General features: G+C 45.9%; 1 protein-coding gene across 18 annotated transcripts in view; it reads left to right on the forward strand.

Moving 5' to 3' along the window:
* Positions 1–12,914, forward strand: part of DLGAP1 (DLG associated protein 1) — an 866,993-nt gene that overhangs the window by 784,934 nt on the left and 69,145 nt on the right. For 14 of the 18 annotated variants that reach the window (XM_053571473.1, XM_053571474.1, XM_053571478.1 and 11 more), the window contains one exon: positions 5,767–6,140. In XM_053571473.1, the coding sequence (XP_053427448.1) occupies positions 5,767–6,140 (374 nt within the window). The remainder of the gene's footprint in view (positions 1–5,766; positions 6,141–12,914) is intronic. The other 4 variants (XM_053571476.1, XM_053571477.1, XM_053571486.1 and 1 more) reach the window with 1 other exon arrangement.

Below are 12,914 nucleotides of genomic sequence, written 5' to 3' on the forward strand. Positions count from 1 at the left end.
ATAAGAGACAGTTCCAGCACCCTTCTATCTACCCAATCAGATTTTTTAAAATCTTCTTTTTAATAAAGCCTTTCCTTTGGAAGACTTATTAAACAGCTACAGTTCAGCTGGACCAAATGTAGAGAACCTTGCCCGCAGCATTTTGGACAGTGGTCTGAGGCAGCCCTTGTCTTTTTGATGGTCTTCAGCGCAGTGTGATGAGAGCATCTGATACAATGCACAGCAAATCCAAGGTTGCCTGTGGGTTCTGTCCAGAAGCTGCCACCACTCAAGGCCTCTCACATCACAGCCGGCTTGGCGCTTGATAATAATTTATGATAAAATATTTACAACAAAAAGATGTTGACTACTGACAACTGTATCTATATCTGCTTAATGCATTTATTGTCCTATCGTGCTTTTATTTATAGTTTCTTTGGGGCTTGTTCTCTAATAGTTGAAAGCATCTCTACAATCCAGTCATTACAAACAGCTAAGTAATTTCTCTGTATAGCCTTATGGTCTATGACCCATCACTTTAGCTAGTAAAAGCTTCAGAATAAAAAGGTACAAAAAGTGGGTTGGATCCATGTTTGTTTGGTGGCCACCTGATATACGGGTGCTCTTGATCAGGAAGGATAACCCGAGTGGTAAAGGAGTGGGCCAGAAAACCTTCACACTGTGGAGTGAAATGATTCCCGGCCTTCCTGAGGCTGTCAACACTAACATCGTCTTTCAATGCAAATGCAGACAATATTGAGTTGATAGCTAGGAGCTGAAATGATGGGAATTTGTTCTCATTTGTTTTCTCTATAATATCTTTTTTTAAAAAAAAATATAACTTCTGGACGGCGCCTGTTTGCTCAAAGGAGTAGGGCGAAGGCCCCAAATACCGGAGGCGGCGGGTTGAAACCCAGCCCCGGCCAAAAAAAAAAAAAAAACTGCAAAAAAATTTATAACTTCTTAACTCAAATGTAAAACACTAACCTCTGGTCTCTCTGTGCTCTGCTGTGTCAACTGAATGAAAATTGTGTCGCTGAAGTCTACTCCTGTGTTTCTGCTGACTCATTGTAAGTCTTCTTTTCATAAACCATAAGAACTCCAGTCTGTCATTTCCTTCAGCTCCCTATCTGGTGCTGGTACAATTTCTGTAACTTCCCAGCCAAAATAAGAGCTCTGTGCTTGAACACCTCCGAGGAAAGAGAGCTCACAGCCCAGTGAGACCCTCATGTTTCATCTGTGGAACGTAATGGAATCTTTTCAGCCAATTTTTCACTGAGGCAGTATGTCAGGACCCAGAGAAGAAAAAGAAATCATTTTATTTGAAATGAACAAATAAACATATCCAGAAGAAGGAAAGCACAAGTAATGATTAAAACACATTTCTTTTTCAGGTTCCATGTGCGTTTTTAAATTATTCTTTTTGAGAATTTTACTCTTAAACAAGTGGGGTGTTTCATGGACTCTTAAGAGCTGCTCACTTTCTCCTTCTGTTGACCAGACAAGGTTCACAGGCTCCTGGGTCCCCATTCCTTGGGCCTGACTCTACCTACCACATGCTTGTTGGTACTCATGCCCTCTTAGCGAGTTCTAAATAATACCTGGTGTTAATCTAGAGAGTTGAACTTAAAAAAAAAGAGAGAGAGAGAGAAAGACACCTTTAGGAGAGAAAGAAGGGTCTAGAGCTTAGCCCGCAAAGCGAGGGGAAAAAATGGTGCTGAGGAAAATTGATGGATTTTGTTGTATGAGTTTGCAAAAGAACTAGGAATGAAAGAGAGAATTATAGGAAGTGTGGACCCCCTTTCCTCTCCTTCAAAAGGTAACCTTGAACATTTGAATACATATTAAGTTCCTGTTTGGTAACTGGAGGACAATCCTGTGGGAGAAGAACCACCTGACAAAGCCCTTCTCACATGACACCACGGAAGACGTTTCTTATCCTCTGTTCAGCTCCACTATTCAAAGTGGGGCAATCTCAAATTCTTATCTCCTTAGGTCACTATGGGCTGGACCAGCCTGTTGAAGAAGCCATGTCCCATTATTCTCCCTGTCCAACCTAACCCTAGTACATTTCCAGCATTAATGTTTCTGTACTGGAAGTCCTAGTTAGCCAAGGTACCCAGAGTTATCCCCATGGATACTGAAGAGCTGATAATAGGCACCGGGTGGGCCTGGAGCACCAAAGGGAGGCTCAGCTCCTCCAGTCCAGTCAACACTGGAAATACGTGGAATACTGTTCCTCTTACCTCTCCCACTGCTGTCATCACACTTCTCACAGGACAGCAAGATTTTCACCGTATAGGTGGGTCATTACAACAGTTTTGAAATACACAAAAATCAAGAGACATAAACAAACAAAGGAAATCCTCCCAGCAACACTGATAAGCCAAGCAAATTGATTGGCACGGATGAATCAGAATGGACACTGTCAACTGTGTTTCTTGGAAGTGGAATAATGGACCATAACACAAGGTTTTTGCAGTGACCCACGTATCACTACAAAGGAAACAACACTAGATTTGGCAGCATCATCCAGTTTTGATTTTACACACAGCGTGAAGAAACTGGGGCGAGCCAACAACACGTAATAAATAGCCAGGCCCGGTGGCAGCACTCCGGGAGGCCGAGGCCTGTGGATACCTTGAGCTCAGGAGTCTGAGAACAGCCTCAGCAAGAGCAAGACCCCTGTGGGACAGGTGGCTATAGTCCCAGCTACACTGAGGCTGAGGCAGGAGGATCACTTGAACCCACAAGTTTAAAGTCACAGCCATGTACTCTAGTCTGAGCAACAAAGCGAGGCTCTGTCTTGAAAAAAATAAAACAAAAAGAAGCAATAAATAAGCCAAAAGATGAGACGTTTGATGTTGGAATGTGTTATTTAGCTTCTTTGAAATACCAGTGGGCCAAATGTCCTGAAAAGCCATTTTGAACAAAATAAGGAGTTCACATTGTAAAGATTTGTCTTGGGAGGAGTAATACAATGATCTAGTTTTGTTGGGTTCTAGCAGAGCGATAGACTTTGTCTTAATTATGGCTCCCAACCCCTGACCCCCAACCCTGTGTCTGTAGATGCCTAATGGAGAGAGAGTGAGCACCCCCACAAGCAGGGCTGCCGGAATGCAATGGGGCGAGGGTGTTGGGGGGTGGGAGGGTTAGGTGCCAGAAACTGGGTAAGGCAAAGTACCTACAATGTCCCTTCTTATGCGATTTAGTCAGAGGCTTAGCTGTGGGCAGCAGGAAGAACCTGCGGCTGCTGGTTCTGCCCCTGACTGCACTTGGCAGCCACTGCGCCCTCCACAAGTCGCATTACCTCTTGGGCACCTTAGCTGGAAAAATAAGGACGTGGGACTGATGTGTGCTCACACAGTAAGTAGGCTTAGATGGCTGTCTTCCTGGGTGAGCCACTGCCAGCCAGCCAGCCAGGTGACGACCTCTGTGCTATGTACGTTAACCTCCCCTGCCAGAGTACACGTCATATTGTAATGTGACACTTGCATGACTATTCTTTCAATGCTCAGGCAATCCCTAGGAAGCACCCAAACATTACTGTCATCTCTTTTATAGTTAAGTAAATTATGCCACATCATAGGGCAGCCGAACAGCCGGACAGAATAATAGAATCCCTCATTCATTCTAGGATGTTTCCTTTGAGTGGCCTCAGGAAACCTCTTCAGTACTGAAGCAGGTATTTCGTTCAGTGAGATAGGCAGCTGGGACCACAGGGAACAAGGTGGGATGGGTGGCTAGATTTAGCAGATGGGATGTCATTACGATGATGCCAGCTGTAAGTGGGGAAGGCATGGAGGGGCTAGGATGGGGGAAGGAGAAAGTGGTAGAAAGTAATGGTTTGAATTGGTTTTTCTTTTTTTTTTTTTGTAGAGACAGAGTCTCACTTTATGGCCCTCGGTAGAGTGCCGTGGCGTCACACAGCTCACAGCAACCTCCAACTCCTGGGCTTCAGCGATTCTCTTGCCTCAGCCTCCCGAGCAGCTGGGACTACAGGCGCCCGCCACAACGCCCGGCTATTTTTTTTGTTGCAGTTTGGCCGGGGCTGGGTTTGAACCCGCCACCCTCAACATATGGGGCCGGCGCCCTACTCACTGAGCCACAGGCGCCGCCCCGGTTTGAATTGGTTTTTAAGGGTACTGTATGAAAGCCTTCAGAAAGCTGGTTAAGAAACTGTTCTTTGGGTGGCACCTGTGGCTCAAAGGAGTAGGGCACTGGCCGCATATACCAGAGGTGGCGGGTTCAAACCCGGCCCCGGTCAAAACTGAAAAAAAAAGAAAAAAAAAGAAAGAAACAAACTTCTTTACTGATAGGAGTCCCACTTGGAAACTTAGTCATTCTTTTTTGGTCTTTATTTTCCTAAATTGTCTTCTATAAATGCAAAGGTGAAACCATTGTGTTAAGTTTATACAGGGAGCACCTGTCCAGAAAAAGAAAGAGACAGGCAGACGGGAAGGAAGGGAAAAACAAAAAGAATAAGAAAGAGGCTGGATGTAGTGGCTCTGCCTGGAATCCCCACACTCAGGGAGGCCGAAGGGGGTGGATTGCTTGAACTCAGGAGTTCAAGACCAGCCTGAGCAAGAGCAAGAGCCTGTCTCTACTAAAAATAGAAAAGCCAGCTGGGCATCATTGTAGGTGCCTAGAGTCCCAGATACTTGGGAGGCTGAGGCAGGAGGATCGCTTGAACCAACAGTTTGAGGGTGCTGTGAGCTATAGGGACACCACAGCACTCAGTCCCAGGGCAATGGCGTGAGACTCTGTCACAAAAAAAGGAAGGGATCACATTAATGTACACAGCTATGATTTAATAAAAAAAAAAGGAAGGAAGGAAGGGACAGGGGAGGAAGGAAGGAAGATGGAGAAGGAAAGAGAGAAAGAAGAGAAGGAAGGAGGGAGGGAGGGAGGGACGGTGGGAGGAAGGAAGGAAGGGCCGGAAGCAAAAAAGAAAGGGGGGGGCGGTGCCTGTGGCTCAGTGAGTAGGGCGCCGGCCCCATATACCGAGGGTGGAGGGTTCAAACCGGGCCCCGGCTAAACTACAACCAAAAAATAGCCGGGCGTTGTGGCGGGCGCCTGTAGTCCCAGCTACTCGGGAGGCTGAGGCAAGAGAATCGCTTCAGCCCAGGAGCTGGAGGTTGCTGTGAGCTGTGTGAGGCCACGGCACTCTACCGAGGGCCATAAAGTGAGACTCTGTCTCTACAAAAAAAAAAAAAGAAAGAGAAGGGAGGAAGGGAAGAAAGGAAAGCATTCCCTGGAAGCAATCCCTTTGTTGACAAAGAGAGCTGAGGTGCTCTGACGGCGTGCTGTGCTCCTCCAGAACCTGGTCACTGTTATTGGGATCAGAACACACACCCTCACAACCTCCAGGCTGTCCCTTCTCTTTCAGTGTTACCGTCAACCACTAGGACCTTCTGTGAAGTGTTTGACATTAGCTATATTCACTGTTCTCCTGAAAAGGCAGAGACTCCCGTCACCTTACCCCTGTGTATATACGCGTGGTCGCCTGGACTAATCATGTCTCGTTTACATCGATTCGTATTAACTTCCATGTCAGAGGTTTTATAGCCTTTTTACCCTCAACTTTGTGGCAGTGTCACCTCCTGGGAAGGAGCCCCCATAGCTTCCGCAAAGCAGGGATCTCACTTTATCCGTCAATGGACTTGTTTTCGTGTTAACGTCTCAGTGTGTTCCGTGGGCCCTCATTTCCCACCCGCTGTCAGTTACAGTATCAGAAATTAAGACCCATGCAGGAATCACAGTGTCTTTGTTTTCACTGTCTTCCAGTGTCATCTTGCATTACAACATATAAGAAGACACCACCTCCAGTCCCACCCAGAACTACCACGAAACCTTTCATTTCTATCACAGCCCAGAGTAGCACAGAATCTGCCCAGGACGCCTACATGGACGGACAGGGCCAGCGCGGAGATATTGTCAGCCAGTCTGGACTCAGCAACTCCACAGAGAGCCTGGACAGTATGAAGGCTCTGACAGCTGCCATCGAAGCTGCCAACGCCCAGATCCACGGCCCAGCGAGTCAACACATGGGCAATAACACCGCCACCGTCACCACCACCACCACCATAGCCACGGTCACCACGGAGGACCGGAAGAAGGACCACTTTAAGAAAAACAGATGCCTGTCTATCGGGATACAGGTAACAGCCTCCCTTTCTATCCTTGGAAATGGGAACTCCAAACTAAGACAGTGCCCCATTTTTCCCCCTAAATTTGCTGTCTTGCCATTTTGGATGGTATTTCATGTCGGACCAGATGTTTAAATGATTGGCTCTAGACACCCTGCCTTGTTAAATGTGGTGAAGATTAGGAAGATATTTTGTCTGTAGACATTATTGGAGGCTATAATTTTTATTCTCTAGATTGAATATATGGACTGGGCAACGCCTGTGGCTCAAAGGATTAGGGCGCCGGCCCCATATGCCAGAGGTGGTGGGTTCAAACCCAGCCCTGGCCAAAACCTGAATATATGGACTGAGCACTGTGGGTCATGCATATAATCCTAGCACTCTGGGGGCCTGAGGCTGGTGGACCTCTTGAGCTTAGGAGTTGGAGACCAGCCTAAGCAAGAGTAAGACCCCATCTCTACTAAAAATAGAAAAAATTAGCTGGTCATTGTGGCAAGTGCCTGTGGTCCCAGCTACTCAGGAGGCTCAGGAAGGAGGATCACTTGAATCTAGGAGTTTGAAGTTGCTATGACACCACCGCACTCTGGCTTGGGCAACAGAGACTTGGTCTCAAAAAAAAAAAGAAAAAAATTCAATATGTGACTTAAACTGCAGGATCATTCCAGAAACATGAGCCCAAGGTACCATCGAGTCCTAATGCACATTTTGAGTCGCAAAAAAGAAGTGAACATAAAAGAATAACCTGGGTCACTGAGTGGTGTCCCCCGTGGTGTTACAGTATGTTCAACACTATTGAGTTACCATGCGAGAACAAAGTGTGAATCACTCCTAGATGTGGGGGTGAGGGAGAAGAGACCAAAGGGACTGACAGTGTGGAAAGCAATAACTCACGTCACAGCATCATGAGGAAAGAATGTGCTTTAGTTTCAGCCCGATCATGCGTTTCATAAAAGTGGTAGAAAATTCAGTAGGAATCGCAGTCTAGTTTGCTGTTTTCTGCTTTTCAAAAATAAGATCAGACTGATTCTGCCTTCTTTTTTTTTTTTTTTTTTATTTTTTATTTTTTTTTTTTTATTTGGCCGGGGCTGGGTTTGAACCCGCCACCTCCAGCATATGGGACCGGCGCCCTACCCGCTGAGCCACAGGCACCGCCCTCTGCCTTCTTTTTTTTTTTTTTTTTTTTTTTTTTTTTTTTTTTTTACATCTGTTTGGCTTGGGTTACCCTCCAGAAATTTCCTCCTGTCACAGGAGAAGAATCCTTCTTTCTCCCCCTTTTTCGCTGTGCTGTATCCTTCGGCAGGTGCACTTTGAATCAGAACTTCTCAGTTTGGTGAGCAGTCAAGCTGTCCACACAGCCACCTCTAAGGCTCATCTATAAGCCAGGCGTGGGCCATATTCTCACAGAGATACTATATTTTTACAGTCACATCTGCAGAGTTCACTTTTAAAGGGCAATTAATCTTTCTCTAGCAGCAACGAGCAGAATACCTTTTTACAAGCTACAGGTTACCATAGCACAAGTTGTCAAGTCTCCTTGAACTTGCAGCACTGGTGCGTAGGAGTAGATAACACAGAGGGAGCCAAGCCCCAAAGCCAGTCCGTACCCTGGCATCTCTCTCAGTTTGGGCTGGAGGATAAATCACCTCCAACCTCCCACCACACAAAGGATTTTGAGGAATGGGGAAAAGCCAGGCTGATTCTCTGTGTTGTCTTAGGCAAGTTACATAATTATAATCAGTCAGAGCCTTAGTTTCTTCATTTCTCTCTCTTAACATTATTTTGGAAAGTGAGTTTTTAAGAAATCTAGCTTCCTTTTTTGAGACAGAGCCTCAAGCTGTCACCCTGAGCACCTTGGCGTCACAGCTCACAGCAACCTCCAACTCCTGAGCTCAAGTGATTCTCCTGCCTCCGCCTCCCAAGTAGCTGGGACTACAGGCGCCCACCACAATGCCCGGCTATTTTTTTCTTTGGTTGCAGCCGTCATTGATGTTTGGCAGCCCAGGCTAGATTCGAACCTGCAGCTCAGGTATATGTAGCTGACGCCTTAGCTGCTTGAGCCACAGGTGCTAAACCCCTTCCCCCCCAAAAAAAAGAAATCTCACTTCCTGTGGGGGTTACTATTTAGTGGGTGCAGAATTTCAGTTTGGGACGGTGAAAAATTTCTGGAGAAGGATAGTAGAGGCATTTGCACAACTGTGTGAATGTGCTTAGAGTCACTGAACTGCACACTTAAAAATGGTTAAAATGTTAAATTTTATTGTATATATATTTTACCACATTAAAAAAAGAAAAACAGCCTTCCTATCTGATACAAAGTTGGCACCAAGAAATGTTAGTTTGCTTCTTCTTTCTCAATATTCATTTCTCTTTTTTTCTAACTTTAATTAATTAATTAATTTGAATTTTTTTTCTTTTTCTTTTGAGACAGAATCTCACTCTGTTGCCCAAGCTAGAGGGCCGAAGTGTCAGCTCCGCTCACAGCAAACTCATACTTCTGGGCTCAAATGATCCTCCTGCCTCAGCCTCCCAGAGTACTACGATTACAGGCATGAGCCAGAAATCCAATTATTGAGACTATAAGGATTGCCAGATTGCCAAGAAAGAAAGGAATTTTTTTTTTTTTTTTTTTTAGAGACTGAGTCTCACTTTGTCACCTTCTGTAGAGTACGTGACATCACAGCTCACAGCAACCTCCAGCTCTTGGGCTTAGGCGATTCTTTTGCCTCAGCCTCCTGAGTAGCTGGGACGATAGGCACCTGCCACAACGCCCAGCTACTTTTGTTGTTGTTGTTGCAGTTTGGCCAGGGCTGGGTTTGACCCCACTACCCTCGGTCTATGGGGCAGGTGCCCTACTCACTGAGCCACAGGCGCCGCCTGAAGAAAGGAATTTTTAACAGGTCTGATGTCCAGGGAACAGGAGAATCTGTGTAAAATCCATCTCTTCAGCTAAGGGATATCATGGGTTTTTAAAAGAGAGGGTCTTTTGTGCTTTTGTGCTTTTGTCTTTTGTGCTTTTTGAGGTCTTAGTATATCTCAAAAGGGCTACATGCATGGGGGGAGGGGCAGGTTGTTGGGGCTGTTGAATCTTGACATCAGGGACTCTGCCCTGGGAACTTTAGAACATTAATTCCTTTGTCTTATAGAAAATGCATCGTTTGGGCAGCGCCTGTGGCTCAAAGGAGTAGGGCGCCAGCCCCATATACCGGAGGTGGCGGTTTCAAATCTGGCCCCGGCCAAAGGAAAAAAAAAATAAAATGCATCGTTTCAGGCCCGTGTAGTGGCTCATACCTATAATCTCTGCATTTTTTGGAGGTAAAGGTGGGAGGATCACTTGAGAACAGCAGTTCCAGTCCATCATTTCTGGGAAATAACTTACATGGTCAAGGAGTTAGTTAAGGGAGAGGATATAGGGGTTCACAGAGCAGGTTACAATTTCAAGATGCAAAATATTCATCAACTTTCATTATACAGAATTCGAATTTAAGGCTGGATTCAGTGGCTCACGTCTGTAATCCCAGCACTCTGGGAGGCCTAGGCAGGTGAATTGACTGAGCTCACAAGTTAGAGACCAGCCTGAGCCATAGCAAGACCTCATCTCTAAAGATAGCCAGACATTGTGGTGGGCGCCTATAGTCCCAGATAATTGGGAGGCTAAGGCAAGAGAATCTCTCATGCCCAAGAGTTTGAGATTGCTGTGAGCTGTGACAACACCACATGCTTCAGAGGGCGACAAAGTGAAACTCTGTCTCAAATAAATAAATAAATCTAATTTAAATATTAACCCCCCAAATATGCAATGCTAGGATCTTGGATTCCCTCCCATGCTGTACCTCTTTAGGGCCAAAGTTTCCGAGCCTTTCCTGACTCCTTTAATTTAATACATACCTAATAGTTAATATTACGGCCATTTAATTTACAACCTAGGTGAACTCAGACCCATTACCTAATTTCCCTGCATCTCATTTCCTCATCCGGAAATAAGAATAATAATAATGATCTTTATTCTGGCTCGGCGCTTGGCTCAAGTGGCTAAAGCGCCAGCCACATCTACCTGAGCTGGCAGGTTTAAATCCAGCCCAGGCCGGCCAAACAACAATGACAGCTGCAACCAAAAAATAGCCAGGGGTTGAGGCGGGCACCTGTGGTCCCAGCTACTTGGGAGGCGGAGGCAGAAGAATTGCTCAAGCCCAGGAGGTTGCTGTGAGCCATGATGCCACGGCACCCTACCCAGGGCAACAGCTTGAGGCTCTGTCTCAAAAAAAAAAAGAGACAGTCTTACTATCTTGGGCTCAAGTGATTCTTTTGCTTCAGTCTCCCAAATAGCTGGGACTACAGGTGCCTACCGCAATGCCTGGCTATTTTTGGGTTGCAGTTGTTTAGCTGGCCCGGGCCAGGTTTAGACCCGCCACCCTTGGTATATGTGGCTGGCACCGCAACCACTCTGCTACGGGCCCCGAGCCCATAAAGAGCCTTTTAAGATATTTTTTCTTCATCATTCCCCTCAGTGAAATTTTATTTTATTCCCACCTCCTGCCTTCTTTTGTTGGAATAGAAGTAGAAGCCAGCAAAGGGGCCTGGGAAATGTAGTTTGGGGGTCCTGGCTCAATGTCACAGAGCAGATGGGTGTAGAAGACACATTGGGAGCTGCTAGATAGTAAGCAAATCACCAGGGCCAGGCACCACCTTGTCCAATAAATAAGTAGTGCTATTGCTTTCAAAGACCACATGCAAGGCCAGGCGTGGTGACTCACACCTATGATCCTAGCACTCTGGGCAGCTGAGGTAGGTGGATCGCCTGAGCTCATGAGTTCAAGAGCAGCCTGAGCCAGAGCAAGACCTTATGTCTAAAATAGCTGAGTATTACCATGGGAGCCTGTTGTCCCAGCTACTCGGAAGGCTGAGGTAAGAGAATCTCTTGAGTCCAAGAGTTTGAGGTTGCTGTGAGCTGTGACGCCACAGCACTCTACCCAGCATCTCACAGCACTAAATGTGATTTTAGAATATTTAAAGACGTGTGTCTTTATACAATATGATTCCAAAAGTCAAGTGAAATACTTCATCTGTTTTTTTGGTGTGTGTGTTCTAGTGCTGAGGCATAGGTGGGGACGGGTTGCTTTGGATTTATGGCAAAATTCTATGTCTTTATAGTCATGGGAACCTTAGGATAGTTTTTTCATTTGGGTTTTTTCTTAAAATTATACAATGAGTAAATCATGCATACGGTATTATTATAAAGGTTTCAGTATACAGGAACATATGGAATAAAATACAAAATTCTTCCTCCTTTCCCACCCTGAACACCTGTTCCTGTTCTGTTCCCCAGACGTGGCCACTGGCAGCAGTCTGCAACACTATCCTTTAGTCTCAAGGGTAACTCTGCCTGCAGACAAGTCTCATATTCCAGCTCTAGACCCTAACTCCTCCACCTCCAAATGGTAGATTGTGACTTCTTTATTTTTTTATTTTTTTGAGACAGAGCATCAACTGTCACCCTTGGTAGAGTGCCATGGCATCAAAGCTCACAGCAACCTCAAACTCTTGGGCCCAAGCCATTCTCCTGCCTCAGCCTCCCAAGTAGCTGGAACTACAGGCACCCCCCACAGTGCCCGGCTATTTTTTTTGTTGCAGTTGTCATTGTTGCTTAGCAGGCCCGGGCTGGGCTAGAATCCACCAGCCTTGGTGTATGTGGCCGGCGCCCTACCACTGAGCTATGGGCGCTGCCCAGATGTGACTTCTATCTGTGATTATTTAACTCATGTTGCAAAACAGACTAGAAGAACTTTAAGCTTTATCTTTCACATTATGTGAAATGCAGTGCTTTCTCTTGTTTTATTTTATTTTTTTTTGTAGAGACAGAGTCTCACTTTATTGCCCTCGGTAGAGTGCCATGGCGTCACATAGCTCACAGCAGCCTCCAACTCTTGGGCTTAAGCGATTCTCTTGCCTCAGCCTCCCGAGTAGCTGGGACTACAGGCACCCGCCACAACGCCCGGCTATTTTTTTGTTGCAGTTCGGCCAGGGCTGGGTTTGAACCCACCACCCTCGGTATATGGGGCCAGCGCCCTACTCACTGAGCCACAGGTGCCGCCCAATGCAGTGCTTTCTCATTCCTTGAATTAAAAATTTAAAAAAACTGAGGTTTCATACTTAAGATTTATTTCCTTGAATACCTGCCCAAATGGACGTAAGTATATTTTATGCCCCACGTGAAGAAATAAATCCAAGTGCTAGTGACAAAACTTATCTGTGACAAGTTGGGGTAAGCATTTTAAAAAATGATATGCGCCTGTAGTCCTAGCTACTTGGGAGGCTGAGGCAAGAGGATTGCTTTCAGCCCAAGAGTTTGAGGTTACTGTGAGCTATGATGCCACTTTATTTATTTATTTATATTTATTTTTTTGAGACAGAGTCTCACTATGTTGCCGTAGGTAGAGTGCCTTGGCATTACAGCTCACAGCAACCTCAAACTCTTCAGCTTAGCAGATTCTCTTGCCTCAGCCTCCCAAGTAGCTGGGACTACAGGCACCTGCCCCAATGCCCGGCTACTTTTAGAGGCAGAGTCTCGCTCTTCCTCAGGCTGGTCTCAAGCTCCTGAGCTCAAGCAATCCACCTGCTTCAGCCTTCCAGGGTGCTAGGATTACAGGTGTGTGCCACCATGCCCAAATGAGTATATTTTTACACATACTTTTTCCATGAACATTTTTTTTTAGACAGAGTCTCACTTTGTCGTCCCTGGTAGAGTGCCCTGGCGTTATAGCTCACAGCAACCCCTCTAACTCTTGGGCT

Source organism: Nycticebus coucang, chromosome 19 (assembly GCF_027406575.1).
Source record: "Nycticebus coucang isolate mNycCou1 chromosome 19, mNycCou1.pri, whole genome shotgun sequence".
Taxonomy (NCBI): Eukaryota; Metazoa; Chordata; class Mammalia; order Primates; family Lorisidae; genus Nycticebus; species Nycticebus coucang.